Source organism: Lepidochelys olivacea (genome assembly GCF_965140295.1).
Source record: "Lepidochelys olivacea isolate rLepOli2 genome assembly, chromosome: 4".
In the NCBI taxonomy this organism is placed as follows: Eukaryota; Metazoa; Chordata; order Testudines; family Cheloniidae; genus Lepidochelys; species Lepidochelys olivacea.
In genome coordinates this window covers 66620919-66636919 of record NC_140414.1, presented here as the reverse complement: position 1 = coordinate 66636919, position 16001 = coordinate 66620919, and the positions used below count along the sequence as shown (strand labels likewise).

The 16001-nt window shown below is 40.5% G+C and overlaps 1 protein-coding gene across 1 annotated transcript in view; it reads left to right on the top strand.

Moving 5' to 3' along the window:
• Positions 1–16001, top strand: part of DCHS2 (dachsous cadherin-related 2) — a 235147-nt gene that overhangs the window by 133320 nt on the left and 85826 nt on the right. The window contains exon 3 of the mRNA XM_084625372.1: positions 774–1005. Within this exon, the coding sequence (XP_084481498.1) occupies positions 774–1005 (232 nt within the window). The remainder of the gene's footprint in view (positions 1–773; positions 1006–16001) is intronic.

Genomic DNA, 16001 nt, shown 5'->3' with positions numbered 1-16001 from the left:
GGCAAGCCTAGCAAAAAAACTATGCTCAAAAGTAGTTGTCTATTATTTGAAAATATTCACTGATGTAAAATTATGAGCCATAGTTGTGTGTATTTGTGTGGGAAATGGGAATGGATAGTATTTCATGTCAGTAGACTAAATTAATGTTGCCAGGGAAGTTAGGGAATGGAATACAGAGGTTGCTCCTGCAGAATTTGATCCCATTGTGCCTCTGAGTACTCAAGGGGGTATGTGTGTGTGTGTGTGCTGGATGGATTGTCAGCACTGCCTGAAAGTGTGTTTCCCTTTAGAAGCTAGTCTGTAGAGGAAATGGGCCCTAACGCTAATACAACTAGTGGAGATTCTCTTTTTGTTCAAGTGCTAGAGGCATTTGTTCTTGAAGAAAAAGGGCCTGACCTTTATCTGTGAAGCCACAGAAAGTGTAATAGGTGATGACTGTGAAATCCTATGTGCCAAGACGTACAAGGGATTTACATGGATAATTCTTGTTAGAGTTAACAAGAGTTCTATACTTAAACCTCATGTTCCTTCATGGGAGAACAGATCCCTTTGTGTAGTGCAGTAGCTAGCACAGTGGAGCTGCATTAAAGATACTATTAACTCCCTAAACTCAATTTTCTGGCTTTTATAGGTGCCTTTAAATAGTTACTTTTAACAAATGTTTTTGTTCAGTTTAATTGTAGATTGTTTTATATTCTAGCAATGCATTGAGGCATGTATTTGTTTAACTGTAACTGACCTTGATTTTTACTTTGTTCTGGTTTATTCAACAGGGTGGGCTAAGTGCCCAAGCTTTTGTTCGTATTGAGATAGAGGACATTAACGATAATCAACCTATTTTCGACCCAGCCAGCTATGTGACAAGCATCAGTAGTCATACGCACCCAGGAACAGAGATCATCAATGTCGTTGCCACAGACAGAGATTCGGGGATATATGGAGTTGTGACATATGAGTTTGTTCCAGGAGAGTTTTCTTCCCTTTTCACAGTGGATACTTCTTCAGGTACAGTATGTGTGTGTGACACAGAAATTATAAGACACACCATGTCACACTTTTTCTTTGAAACTTGGTTTCTTTGTTTAAAATCAAGTCATAAAATCAAAACTTACATCCTGTGGCATATGTGCAAGATACTTTCTTTGTTTTTTGTTTTTGTTTTTTGTGAGCAAATGTTAAATGACCTTTGCATCTACTGGAATAAATAGAGCTCTAGAATGTATGTCACAGAAAGTGGAATGAGAAGTAGCTGATGTCATTTCTCTAGCATTTTAAATTGGAAACTAGAGCATTTTGGCCATGCATTAGTTGTGCACTAATAATTACTTTATACAGTATGTTAATGCTTAGAACACTAAAGACTTATCCTAAGTGCTTTTTCTTGAGGGACAGTTAGTCTCTCTCCCTCCTCACCAACAAGGAACCTCTTCTTCTAGACGTTTGCTCCCTCCAGGACTTCTATCAAATAAGACCCTTCCTTATAACCTTCCAGAGTGTGCCACAACAAATTTCTCAGCATGCTGGCAGTCTCATGCTACCCGGCAGTCTCATGCTACCCACCAGTCTCTCTCACTTCTAGTTCTACCTCTCTGCTTGACTCCACTGTCAGCTTCATGAGTATCCTTTCGTGCTCCTTACTTCCTGACCTGACCTTCTCCCCAATTCTGACTTCTGGCTTGAGAGAGAGGTCTGGATCCCATACCTGGGCCCTGAGTCACACTAGGAGTGTAAGCCAAGGCAAGAAGGCATTCTTGATAGGGTCAAAGCAAGTCAGGATGAACTACTTCTAAGAGTCTTTAATGCACCTTGCCGTCACAGAAGTCGCTCTTTTACCACTGCCAAAAAAGCAGACCCTGATGGTTTTTTTGTAATCCTGGGAAATTCGGTGCCTATTGAATTAAATACCAGGGGCATAACCAATGCCTAAAATATACCAGATGTTCAATATTTGGCTTTTAATATTTGGAAACTAAACCAGACTACAGTTCAACTTAAAAATCTAGTATACATACACTACCAGGAATATAGCCTGATAGACAGTATTATTTCCTGATAGTCTGCCATTTAAGATTAATTAACTTTGACATAGGGGATTATTTCATATGTTTTAATAATTTTGCTGTGTGTGTGTGTGTGTGTATTAGCTGTTTGGCATGGAAATCATCATAAGGAAATACTCTGTTCTCTCAAAATGATGCCTATTTGCATCCTGTGACCTAACACCTAAAATATTCTGATGAACAGAAGAAACTAATCTTCTTAGGAAGTTGGCCCGCTTATCTTGGCTATTTCATAATTTACTTTTACCGTGGACCTTAACTGCCTGTCAAATCAGTCCCTCTAGGGCATTACTGATGCCAAAAAATATATAGGTCAATCAATAATCAGGGAACTGGATCTCCACAATCATTTAACCGATTGTTTCAAAACTGCATCAGTGGCTTGTCAGAGAGAGCCCCGGTAGGTTACTCAAGAAGAACTGGCTTTACAGTATGCCTTTCTTTAAAGGGTTCTTCTCCCTTGAATTGTGGCCCTTTATCCTCATTTTTCCAGTTTGGGTGATTTGTATAAGGTAAATGTCATCTTTAATCATGAGGAACACTTGAGACATCAGTATCTTGTGGAACTATCATGGTATTTTATCAAACAGAGATCAAATTAATAATGAAATAACCTGAGGTCATTATTGCTGGCACTTATAAATGAAAAACCATTTGGGTTGAAGACACTATTCCCAACCTTATAGCACTTGGATTCTGATTGCATATAATCAGATCTCATGGGTAATTCCTGAGATCTGGCTGTGTTTTATTTTAACCTATTAATATTAATGCTAATGTATCCTTTTTGGTAAAGGGTACCCTTTTTCCTTTTTTTCATGTCTAGCTGCAGCAGTGTGTATAATTAATTAATGGTGAGCTGAAATTGTTTCTAAACTGTTGGTGATATCTAAGTGACAATAGCCCTTGTAACTGTTAGACTACTCCCCAGAAGTTCTGCAATCTCCCTGGGTTAAGTAGCTATGGAAGTTGATCAGTATTAAGAATTGGAAGCAAATTTTATGGCTTGTTCTGTGACAGCACAGAGACTGAGTTCCTCCTCTTCCTCATTTTCTGAGAGGCAGGAAGATGACCAGTTGCCATTTAGGATTTTCCCTTTCTGTAAGAATCTCTTCTCTGCTTCTGATATTGGGGGGATTCACTGAGAACACCACGTGTCCCTGCTGCTGTTCTCTCAAGAGATTGTAAGGAGACTTACTCCAGCTGTCATGTGGATTGCATTGGCCCAGTTTCATGGGGAGAAGATGATGTATAGAGACTATCAGAAATAGAAATTGTATTGTGAGAACAGGTGGGCTGCAAACTTCTATAATCTCTCCTCTCTCATGAGCTATTTGAAAACATACTCCAAGGAGGTCATTTTTGAAGCCTTCGCTGTGGACTTTCCCTTGAAACCACCATCTGTGGATTGTACGTTATACAATATTGTGAATTTGTGCCATGGCAAGTCCCATCTCTTTTGCTTTTTTCCACTTGCAAAGAAGGGATTAGGGAGATGACAATGTGGTATGGGTATGGTCATGGAGGTTGGAGTTAGAAGCTGCATGTGGATTTATTTTACAATTCAATTTCTTAATTTCTAAGCGATAACTGTAATTGTTGGAAATGTGTTCAGGGCTCAGGCAAGATAGTTAGTTAATTGAGTCTTTTTGACTTATTTTGTTAGTCCTTAAGTAGTTTGGCTTTCTTTGATATGTACATGGGACAGACAATGGTATTTTCAGTTTTAGGAAAAGACATTACAAAAAACACATTTTTTACTAGCTGAGAATGATAGTAGTATAACAAAACTCATGTACCAGATGAAGCTATTCTCCAGGCCAAGTGAGATTTTTATTTTACGGTGTCCAGAATGTATGTTTTTCTGTATTGTTGTAGCTCAGCTCAGGGGCAGTCGCAAATTGCTGTATTCAGGATTTATAGCACTCACCAAAAAAAATAAAATTTTCTTTCCATTTTCTGAATAAAAAAAGAAATGGATAAGGGAATTAACAACAACAAAAAAAAACCCAACAACAAAAACCTGCTTGTTGAATATCACTTCCTGCCAACTATGGCTTTGCCAAGGAAATTATATGACTGTATTACCAAAACTGTAAGTTTTGCACAGCAAGCGAACTGTGTTCACAGTAAGAAATCTTCATGATCTGTTGGTCATAGCAGTTGGTCAGCAACAGGACATTTAAAAATAAACAACCACTTTTGACATCTAGATATTGAGGTTGGGCCTGATCCAAAACCTATTGAAGTCAATGGGAAAACTGCCATTTATTTCAGTGGGCTCTGGTTCAGGTTCATTGTGTGACTCTTTTAGATCAGTACAATGGAAAAAAGAGCTTTTCATTGAACGGACGGACACAGATACATATTCCAGTACAAGGATTAGTGGAATTTTAAAAGACAGGATTAGTGGCATTTATGTGCTTTTTTATTTTTTAGATTCTCCATCATTTAGAATATTCTTTTAGAAACTTGTAAATTACATTTATTGTACTTTTCTGTATGTAGATATTAGGATTAGCCATTTTTCATTTGGCTGAAGGTGGATTGTTCCAAAAGTAAATAATTTGAAGATTGCATGTAGCTAGAAAACCATTTTGGTGTGTGATTGGTTCCTAGTTCTATGCTCTATGCCTGTTTTATTACCATTTATTTCTATTGGTGGCGCAAAATCCACCTTGGTTCACTTTTATGTTTTACTTTCTTGGGTACCTGCATGATCCATGTTATATATGCCAATGGTTCTCAAACTTTTTTTTTTGCGGACTACTTAATCATCTTCCCAAATGTTATTTGTACCTATTGTGAAGCGCTTTGGATAAAAGCGCTATATAAAAAAAACAATAATAAACAACTTTTTTGTTTTACAAATAAAAGCACACAACTCATATTTTAATATCAGTAGTCTTCCCTTTCTAATGCGATGGATGTGCCCTTTCTCCCCCACTGCAGCAGCCCCCAAGCTGGGGCTGGGAAGGAGGGGGGTCTCTCCATATCTCCCCACCGCGGCAGCCCCTGAGCTGAGTCTGGGAAGGAGTGGGGTCTCGCCCCAGCAGCCGCAGCCCTGGAGCTGGAGAAAGTCGCCTCTTTCTCTGGCCACCGCAGCTCTGCATGATCCAAATCCCCCACCCCCTCTTCTCACCTCACCTTACATATGCGTCTTCTCCAGGGACAAGGCACCTAAGTAGTGGAGCCACGCCTAATTAGGTGGCTGGCTAATTAGGTGGGTGGCCCTTCATTCTCCTGAACGCACCTTAGAGGGAACTATCTGCGGACCACCTGACTGGAGCTCGGACCACAGTTTGAGAACCTCTGATCTATGCTATCTGCTCTGTGAACAGCATTGGTTAATTGCCTGGAGCAGAGCATACTGAAGAGCTATGCAGGCTAGTATGTTGTTTAAGCTATATTTATCTGTTTTCCCCATTAATGGTTAACAATACTTTACCTGAAGTTGTCATGCTGTCTGGAGTGACTCACTGCTGTGAGTGCCAATCTCAGGTCAGCCTGTCAGAAAACAGCACAGAGGTTCTCCAATTAGATTTAATCAAGGCAGTAACAAATGTGCATTCCTGGATAACTATACCAGCTTTATCATGAAGTCCAGACAGTCCCCTTAGGCTCTCCATCTTGCCATGCAGACAAACTGGACTTAGTGATAATGGTCACACAAACCAAAAATCACACCACATCAGATTGCTCCCAGTCCCAAGAGACTAGTCACTTACCCCAGATCAATTGGTATTCCTGATCTTACACCAAACGCAATGATGGCACCAAATTCTATAGTAAACTCTAACTATAGGTTTATTAACTAAGAAAAAGAAATGAGAGGTATTGAGAGGTTAAAGCAGGTAAAATACATTAACAGGTGAATCAAAGTTTGTAAATCCAAAATGATAGCAGAGATGTAGTAATCTGCCAGTTTCCCAAAAGTCTTTTCAGTCCTACCCAGAATAACTCTGGGTCTTCTGTTCAGTTATTCCACCATGTTAGAATCCGAACAGTCCAGAGATAAAGGATCATTCCTTGAAATCCATTTTATATCTTCTTCTTACAGATAACAATGTAAGAAATGTTTTTACTCACTCCGTGACCCCCTGCGTTGAAATTAGCATTTCCTGTTACAGTCCTTAAATCCTTTATTAGCATTTCACAAGATTTCTTTGAGTAATTTAGTTACAGGGTTATACATAAACACAAATGTTTGTAATCACAAACTATGGGGTATTTTTCTAGTTTCCATGAGTTGAACACCTGAACTCATTCTCATTCTAACACGTACTTTAATCTAGGATTATCTAATTATAGGGGCATACATAATGTAAACATAATTTCTGGGGTATATGCAATGTAAATATAATGTAATAGTAAACAACAAGATATAAATAGGTGAAAACAATACAATTAACATCTCCTTTGATCTCTACTAACACAAGTGACTTGGCCTGAATATCTACAAATACATTTAACTCCTTTGATATTCACACACAAGTGAATTGACCTATGGCGTTGCCCTGAGCCAGGCTGTCAGCATCACGGAGGTATAGAATATTTATAGGCATGGTTGAACAAGAAATTAGAAGTTGTGGGCCTTAAGATGCAACTGGCATCATGACAGTCAACCTAGGCAGCAGTAAATCAAAAAAACTGACATTGACTCCTCAATTTATCATCTTTTTATCACAACAGCTGCATTATTTCTGGGATAGCTGATGGAACACACACATTGTTTCTTCTTTGGTTGATTTTTATTTTTCACCCAAGAGCATAGAGTTCATCCTTTAGTCTTGTAAATATCCTACCTGAGAGCTGTAGAAAGCCCTAGGATTATCACCTCAGTTTTTTCAAGATAGCCCTGATTTCAGGAGACTATCTCAAGTCTGCGAAATATGTTTTGAAAATTACTTTGGCCCAGTGTGACATCATCATGTTGAATTGCAGAACTTGGTCTGACCTCACATAAGTGCTCTCTCCTTGTTCTTGAGCACACACCTTCATTGTCTACTATGAAATGTCTGATCTGAATCATAGAGAGACAAGGTGGATGAAGTAATATATTTTATTGGACCAATATCTGTTGGTGAGGGAGACAAGCTTGTCTCCCTCACCAACAGAACTGGGTCCAATAAAAGATATTACCTCACTCCTCTTTTCTCTCGAATATCCTGGCACCGACATGGCTACAGCTACACTACATACATGACCTGGATTATGAAAGTTGAGTTAAAGCATGCAGTCAGCAATTTATTTATTCTTTTTTAGAGTGTTGTATTCTCAACCTGAGCTAATTTTCATTTTCTGGACCATTAAGTTTTATCAGAACTGCTTTCACTGGTCCTTGGGAGTCTGATTTCAGTGGGCTTTGGCCCTTTAATTCGAAGGACTTATTTCTTCTACCTAATCCATTCAGAGAAGATATATGTTAAAAACAGCAATCAAGTAGTATTACTAGTGCTGGTTGGGAATTTTTCAGCAAAATGACTTTTCAATGTGAAATGCACTTTCTGCAAAATTGGCATTTTTCATGTGAAATTTTTGAAGTAGCTTATTTTGGGTCAGTGTGACATATACTGCATCTGCCTAAGTCCATAGGTGTTGTAGTTCAGGTATTTCACTCCCGCATTCTCTTCTATGATTTGCGGTCCTTGGTTTTGACCACCTCTCTGATGGTGCACTGTGGTATCCGGTTTAACTGAGCCACATGATGAATCATGTGAGTAACATTGCTGTGGTGCATCATGGGAGATGTAGTCCAGCCAAGGAGCTAGTTCATAAGAAAGAATAAAGGCATGAAACATTTGAACTACAACTTCCATGAATTACTGCCGCTCCTTAGGCAATACAGTTTAATGTCAAACTGACTCAGAATGAAACATTTAGATTTGGTTCCACACACCAGAATAAAATGTTTCAATTGGAGAGTGTCAAAAAGTTTTGTTTCAATCAATAATGTTGAAGTGAAATATTTTGACATTTTTAATTGAAAATTTTTTATAAAAAAATTTTTGGTAAAAAATTTTTTATCTCGACTTTTCATCCAAATTCAGAATGAAAACAAATGTTGGAATATCAGATGTTGCTGCGGGACATACATTCTAATTTTCACATAACCTTAATTATTACATAGTGTTTAATACGTACCAGATTGTAGACTACATCAAAGAAAAACTGGGGCGTGTACTTCTTTTAAAAAGAATAAAGCTTTTTATGACTGCTAATGATGTTTTCATACTATAATTTATTATAGGAAAGATTAGTCCGCTTAATTTTTAAACTACTCCTGGCATTTTTATATGGTATGCAATAAAATAAAATTGCTACACACATGAAGGGGTTCGCTTGAGTAAAGACAGATTTAAAATTAGGAATGATTTATTTTGGAACGTTCTAAGGCCACATTTTTTAGTACAACCCCTTCAATGCCTCTTTCCCCTATTTTGCATAAGTAATTGGTAGCATATGTAGAACACTGAAAATCATGGGACTGTGTGTGACAATGGGTTAGCATGATAAGCTTTCACCTCCGAAGACCTAAGTCTGTGTTAGGTCACAGCGGAAGAATGACTTCTCCTAGTCATTAGTGGATATTTATCTCCATCACAACAGAATTTAATACAACTGAATTTGATTGGTAGTCTCAGCTATGGAGAAGACTAAGACTGGGAACAGTAAGGACCCAGGATTAGGCCACAGGAACAGATTGGGTTGGCAAAACAGCATGAAAAAAATATACACCGTGCCAGCCCTCGTTGTACATGGTTCTGTTTGCATTCAAGATCAGTAAAATGCAATAGAATCAACCAAATATGGGGAGAAAATTACTAAAGCCATGTGCTAAAGACCCTGTATTCTGATGGTAGGGTGATGTGGGCATTTGTAATGCAGTGTGTTGCAACACACTGCAAACTGTTTTACAAAATATGTCACATCTATGAATTACAAGATTTTACCAGATGACAGAAAGGGCACACGCCCACCCCATTCCACTGCCACTGCTGTTTGGTCTACAAGAAGCTGCTTACATGGCTTGACAGCAGCAAAAAGAGGAAAAAGTAGATCAAAAACTGCTTGTACAAAAAACATAAAAAATATGTGCACTTAACAAGCAGTAAAATACCATCACTCAACATGCTTCTCCCATAGATAATATACAGGCAACTAGAACATAATCCAACTACTATATAAACAACCAGCAAGTTTTGCTTTCTTCTCTCTTCCAGTCTGCTAATATTGGATTAATCTTCCTAATCAACGGGTGCGGAGATAGATCCAAATTTCACATTAACTATTGTGCTCCAGAGCCAATTTTATAGACCCAGAGAGCCCTGAAGAGTGTTTTCCAGTTTTTACCATTATGTGAATGGCTGACTGGCACCTTTCAGAAGCGAGGGCTCCCCAGGTGTGTCTGTCAGCTCTGGGAAAGGAGGGAGCACTAACCCATTGTGACTGAAAGCACCAAGTCACACCAAAGAATAAGTAGTAGACTTTGGAAAATTCTTCCACTATACTGTTACAGATTAGCATAGTAGGCAGCAGAGCAGATCAGTCTGAGGCTCAGGATGACATGTGTAGTGCCCTCAATGAAGGGGAAGAGTAAAGAAGCCCTTCTGCCAGTGTCTGTCTCTGTGCCTAAAAAAGATCCATCTCTTTGTAGAGTACCTTGAACAAAATATCGTCTCTGGTTACCATGGCAGTGAAGTTTTTGTCAGGTTGAGTGCTGAGAGCTGTTTTAACATCCGTGAGCCTGCCAGCTCACAAAACTCTTTTACTGAAAAGATTGTTGATTAAACAGAGATGCTCTTGGAGAAATTCAGTAAGTTAAATAGTCAGAAAGCGCTGTTGGAATTCTAATGTCTTGCTGAGCAGGTGAAATGCTTTGGCAGTCCAGGAGCCATATAGGTTATCTCAAAAGGCTCTGCTGTTGTCTTTGAAAACACATATGATGGTTTCCTTGCCATGGAACTACGTATGAGCGCAGTGTGTCTCTCAGGGAGATTTGCAATTCATCGTTAGCCTGGATTCCAGCACACTCCATTGTCATGTGCTTTGAGTTTTTGGTTGCCTGTTCAAGCCTTGTTTAGAAGTGTTGTTGTCTAATTTTTTCCATACACAGAGAACAGCCTGAACTACTTCTATGTCAGATTAAGGGGATCAAAAGTATATCTCCATGAGACTGCATATTGTGTCTCTTCTGCAACATTTTGCATTGCTTTGCCTCCCAAAATGGCAGCTGTTCTTGCTGGCAGAGTCAGACTTCTTTAGAAATGTAAAGGTGCAGTATGGAGAAAACAGTAATAATCAGTTACATATTATTAATTAATTTATTTATTTGTATTGCTGTAGCACCTAGGAGCCCAAATCACAATCAGTGCCTCATTGTGCTAGTTACTAGCATACACATAATACAAAGACAGTCCCTGCCTCAAAGAACTTACAGTCTAATTATACAGCAAGAGACATCTAATGGACACTGACAGACAGGGAGGATTAGATAAGCCTGAGACGATACTGGTCAGCATGATAAGCAGCCGTTTCAGCATTCCAGCTGCTTAAGTCTTGTCAAGTTGTTTTTTGTAGGCACCATGACAAAGGACAGTTTTATGGAGCTATATCGTCCATAGGAAGGAAAGTACTCTTAAGCAGTCCATATATCCTCAGTATTGCCAAGCCAAAAATTCAGAAATCATGAGTTAGATGCCCCCAAATCATAAGATTAAAATAATTATATATATTGTGGTTTTTGGTCTATCTTTTGATTTTTGAATGCCGCCCACCCTGTGTGTGTGTGTGTGTTTATGAGAGAGAGAGAGAAGTATAGAAGTACCAGATTTCCCAGGTTTATAGAGTAAGATGATTTTGACCCCCAATGCAGGAGTTCTCCCTGGAAGACCCAACTGAGATCAGATTACACAATTTTGTCTAAAATCCGATTAATTTGGCCTGGTGACTTTAATGAGACAAATTAGCAACTTTTCCTGGTGGCTTTGCAGTCTCCAAAATAAACAACTGCCACTGTAAAGTAAACATGCAAATTCAGAGTTTGAACCAGCCATTGAAAATCTCTGCTAAATGATTATGATGTTATGAAGTATGAACATGTTGTGTGAGGGAATTTCAATACTTCCTGAAATAGTTACATTTAAATGCTAGTGTTTAGTTTTCATCACTTTTAAGTACTTGTACAAGTTTGTGGAAGAGAAAATTTTGGTGGAATTCAGAGAGTGTTTAATGAATAGGTGTCAGGAAGTGAGACATGGAGGGTCAGGCCTAATGGATGGAGCAGTGGCAGTCATGCCTATTGGTCGGTGCAGTGGCAGCCAAGCCAGGAACTGGTGTCAGTGGTCAGAGTCAGGAGTCAAAAGCAGGTTCAGAACAAAGCAATGGTGGGGTTGAGAGCCAGCCAGGAGCAAGGGCAAGGCTGGAGCAGGATTGGGAGCAAGGTTGCAGTTGGAGCAGGGGTGGAGCAGGCTAAGGCCTGTGGAGTCTGTCACCCCTCAGGCAGGGAAGAGTGGCAAGCTGTGAAGTGACATTGGGCAGAGTGAGCTGCTGTTTCTTTGGTGAGGCTTATACACCTTCTCTGAGAGACAGCAGACCAGATCCTGGCTTGTGGATTGGCTGGAGCCTAGCACAGAAATGACTTACCTCACTTGTGGCTTAATCAGGTTCTAGTTCAGGGATGTCTTATAACACACACATGCCTCACAATAGGCTCAAAACCTAAATTCAGAAAGCTAACTGAAGATATACAGATATACAGCCGGATGTTTTAAAGTTCCAGTCCTCTGGCACCAGATTGTGACTGGCCATTGTCCAGATGAACTGGGGATAGGAAAGATACAAGGAGGCATCCTTCCCTGGCCCCACATAGCCTAATAAAAGCTCAGCCAAATCCCAGTGCTCAAAGAAGTGCAGGAAATGCTTGCCCCAGAGGCATATGGCTCCCTAAATGGGTCAGAAAGTAGGCAGAGACCAAACTCCCTCTCCATCTAGTGCATCCCCATAAGTATAGCAGCAGGGTTGTTCTAGGAGGCAGGAGGTACAGCTCCATATCACTCGTAATACAAATTTGTGCCTGAATGGTACAGTATTGCCCCCACTCTTGCCTTGCTTGAAAGGCTTACACACTGGAGTACTTTGTACCACCATAATGTTAATGTATTGTGTATTGACTAATAATATCTGGCTCACTAATATTTGTAACTCTGGAAGCTAAAATAATAATGTCATGTTTGAAGGAATAATCTGCCTGCTGGCCAGGCTATGAGTATTGTAGATGGGTATTACCTCCTTTTTTAGGTGTCCAAGTACTGGCCCCTTTTGGATGCAGAATGCCAGACTAGTCAGATCTGAATGACATATTCTCTATCCCTGGTTTCATATTTTGTAATTTTGAATGATTATCATAGCAAAATACATTTTGATACAGATTTCCATAAATTAAGCACCTATTGTGGCAAAACCTACAACTTTATACATCTAGATATTTTCCATATGTGTATTTGCTCTTTTGATAGAAAGTAAATGTAATTCTAGCACAAGAATCCAGGCAAAAGGGGCTATAGGAAGCTTTCTCCATATAGGGGTGTAGATGTAGGAAGGAGCAGCAGACCACACAGATCTTTCAAACTTGTGATGAAATAGTCCTACCAATGGGCAAAGGGCCTCAGTGCCAAGCTTTATAAACCTAATTCTCTGAAGCTAGAGCTGTGTCTGTTATAGCAAATAGAATGTAAACAAAATTGTAAATTCCCCCAAGAAAGCTTTTATTTACTAAACTAGTTATTTATAAACTGTATTTTGGAATGTGTTGTTATGGTTGCTATCAAGAAAATAGCTTCAATAAAACAGATGTGTTTTGAATACAGAAGAAATGATAAATCTGGAACCTAAATTTGATTTTCAAAGATTATAGAAGAAAAAAAATAGGCAATGCGTCAGATGAACTCGAAGTGAGGTAAAGGGCCATCCTCCTCTTCCACCTTTGCAACTATGCTCTTGATGTTAGACACAGGATCCCATCTTCTACATGCTGTCTTCTCTCAAGGAATCTCCTCCTGTTTGCTTGTTCTGCACATTTTTACTATCTAATTTCGCTACCATAGTAACTGGTCTGTCACATGTAAGAGCAAAAGCTGTACTTAAGCCTCAGTGCTGATAGGTTAAAACATACTCTGAATAGGTCATTGGAAATGAGCATTGACCTACATCGTATCAAGTAATGGGTTCAGCTGCCAGATTTGAAGGTGAATTTGGGTAATGAACTATACATACCATTTTTGCCATCTGCCTACTGTCTGAGTTGGGTGTCTGTTCTTGTCAATAGATCAGTCCAAGAATTCTCTGCAGAAATACTGCCTGGGTTAAAGCCACCATGGCAGTCAATTTCATGTGAAAGATTGCTACTAAATAGTCATTGGTCTTACTCTTCTCATGGTTATTTTCTTATTCTAAACTTACTTTTTAGTTTTGTGAGCAAAGAGGGGAAAAAAGCAAGCTAATTGAATAATTAAGTATACTTATAAGCACAATAAAATATGTGGGTTCAGTTAGAGGAGCTCAATTTCTGTCTTTGCTTTTTCAGTGGATGACTAGTGACAAACAAATACTTAGCTACCAATAGCTGACAGCATAAATGGTAATAGTTGTTGGGCAGAGACCAAGATTTTGTAGGAGCATTGATACTATAGTATTTCTTCTTTTTTTGCTAGTTTGTTTTTTTAAAAGGACATTCATTTTTCAAGAGAAAGAGGTTGCTAATTCCAAAAATATGGCAGCTTGCAGCTGTAGACAATGGCCAAATGTCTCAGGCTACATAGCCATGCGGGTGAGAGAGGCCCTCTTGGTGTCCTGTGCAGCTGTACTAGCCTTGCCCAGATTGTGGCTCTGGTGGGGATGGGAAAGGTGGAGAGCAGGGGTTGCACACCTAACATCCCCCACCCCATGAGCAAGTGGGCAAAGCTATGGCTTGGGTTCCTTATTCCCTCCCAGTGCATCAGCCAGCAGAGGGAGTCAATGCTTTATGTTGAAAAGGGCTGTAGCAAAATACTTTCTCCTGGAGCAAGGGTGCTCCCTGGACCACACTGCCCTTACTCTTGGCTGACTTTAATACATCTTTGTTGTCTGAGATTTTTAATATGAGCCCATGGAGAATTAGGATGACTGTCCAAAGCAGTCAGCAGGAGAAATATATAGAAATTCATTAACAAATCAGTGTATTTTTGGCAGACAGAATGTGCTCTTGGCTGGTGGCCTGCTTTGGAAATCTACCTCCATAGCATTCTGATGGCAGATTTGGTGTCCAAAAGGAATGGAACACAAAATCATGGTGAGGAATAAGACCCAAAGAATACCTTAAAGAGCATAATTATGTAGGCCTCTATTCTCCCATCTTTTCTCCTGTTGAATAGTGCTTTACTCCACAGTAATTCCACTGAAACCAGTGAGATTACCTGTGGAGTAAGGTGTTGCTCAACAGGAGTAAGAACAGAAGTATCAGGCCCAAAATGAATGGTATGTAATTGTCACAAGATTGGCCTGTCCCCAAGGGCTAGATTCTACTATCCCTTATGTGGGTTCACATTGTGGGGGAGGAAGTAAGAAGCGTCACCCTAACTTATGTGGCCTTCGTAAAGACCTGATAGAATTGTAATGCCAGCACTGAGGAAAGCACAGGGACTTCTTGCTAATTAGTTCCCTTCGGTAGAGAGAAGAAGGATTTAGAGGGACAGAGAGTAGGTAGGGTCATGATTTTGCCCTCCCTCACTACCAACCTTCACAGTCATGTTGCATCTCTTAAATAGATAAAGCACTCTGGACTCTCCCCAGGCACAGGGAACTATGAGGAAAAAAACCATCAGCACTCTTTACTGTCCCCGAAACAGAGTTGTGCCTACAAGGCACAAGCTAGCCCAAACGAGGCTCTGTAACGTTCCCCATTAATGTGTGCTCATTTGCTGAAAAGTCATTCTATACAAATGGTATCATGAAGATCCATATTTATTTTGTTCCTCTCTCAATTCTTTGACATTTATATGTAGAAATATGACCCCTCTAGCTGCCAGCCCTCCAGATTCCATCTAGGATATGACAGTCAAGTGGTTTTCTTTCTGGACTGTGTGTATTGTCACTAACAATAGTTCTTCTTTGAGTGCTTGTTCACGTCCATTCCACGTTAGGTGTGCACACGCTGCGTGCACGAGCGTCGGAAACTTTTTCCCTTAGCGGCTCCTGTCGGGCCGGCGGCCCCCCGAAGTGTCGCCACTGTGCCGTGCATATATACCCCTGCCGGCCCGACCCCCTCCAGTTCCTTCTTACCATCCATGGTGGCGTTGGAACAACCTCTCTCTCTCGTAGAAGAGCAGTCCCTTAGCCTTTAGAGTAGCTGTTATCAGTTAGTTTACATACAGATTGTGGACACTTAAGTCATTAGGTGCCTGGAGGCTGGGCCGCGGGGCATGCCGCAGGCCCACGGCTTCAAGGCTTGTGCCACGTGCTGCAAACCTATACCAGTTAGTGACCCCCACGACTCATGTCTACCTTGCGTGGGGGATGGACATCAAACTGAAAGGTGTAGGATTTGCAAGGCTTTTAAGCCAAGGACAAGGAAAGAAAGAGACTTTCGCCTAAAGCAACTGTTGATGGAGGCCGCATTGCAGCTGCCGGGCCCGGAGCACCCGACGCCGGCTCAGGCTTCCTCAGTGCGTAGTGCCCCGGAGCCGTTGAGAGACCTGGCACTGGCTAAGCACTGTAAACTGTTGGTCCCGGAGCGCCAGGCTAGGCCCCGGCACCAATCGTCCTCCCCGTTGCGGCCCCAGGCACAGCCTAAAGGAAGGCCTGGTTGTTCCCCGCACAGGAGGCTGCCGCCTCCCAAGGCCCCGAGCGCTGACAAGAGTGGGAAGGCCGCGGTACTGGTGCTGACACAGGCGGTCCCGGTAGCAC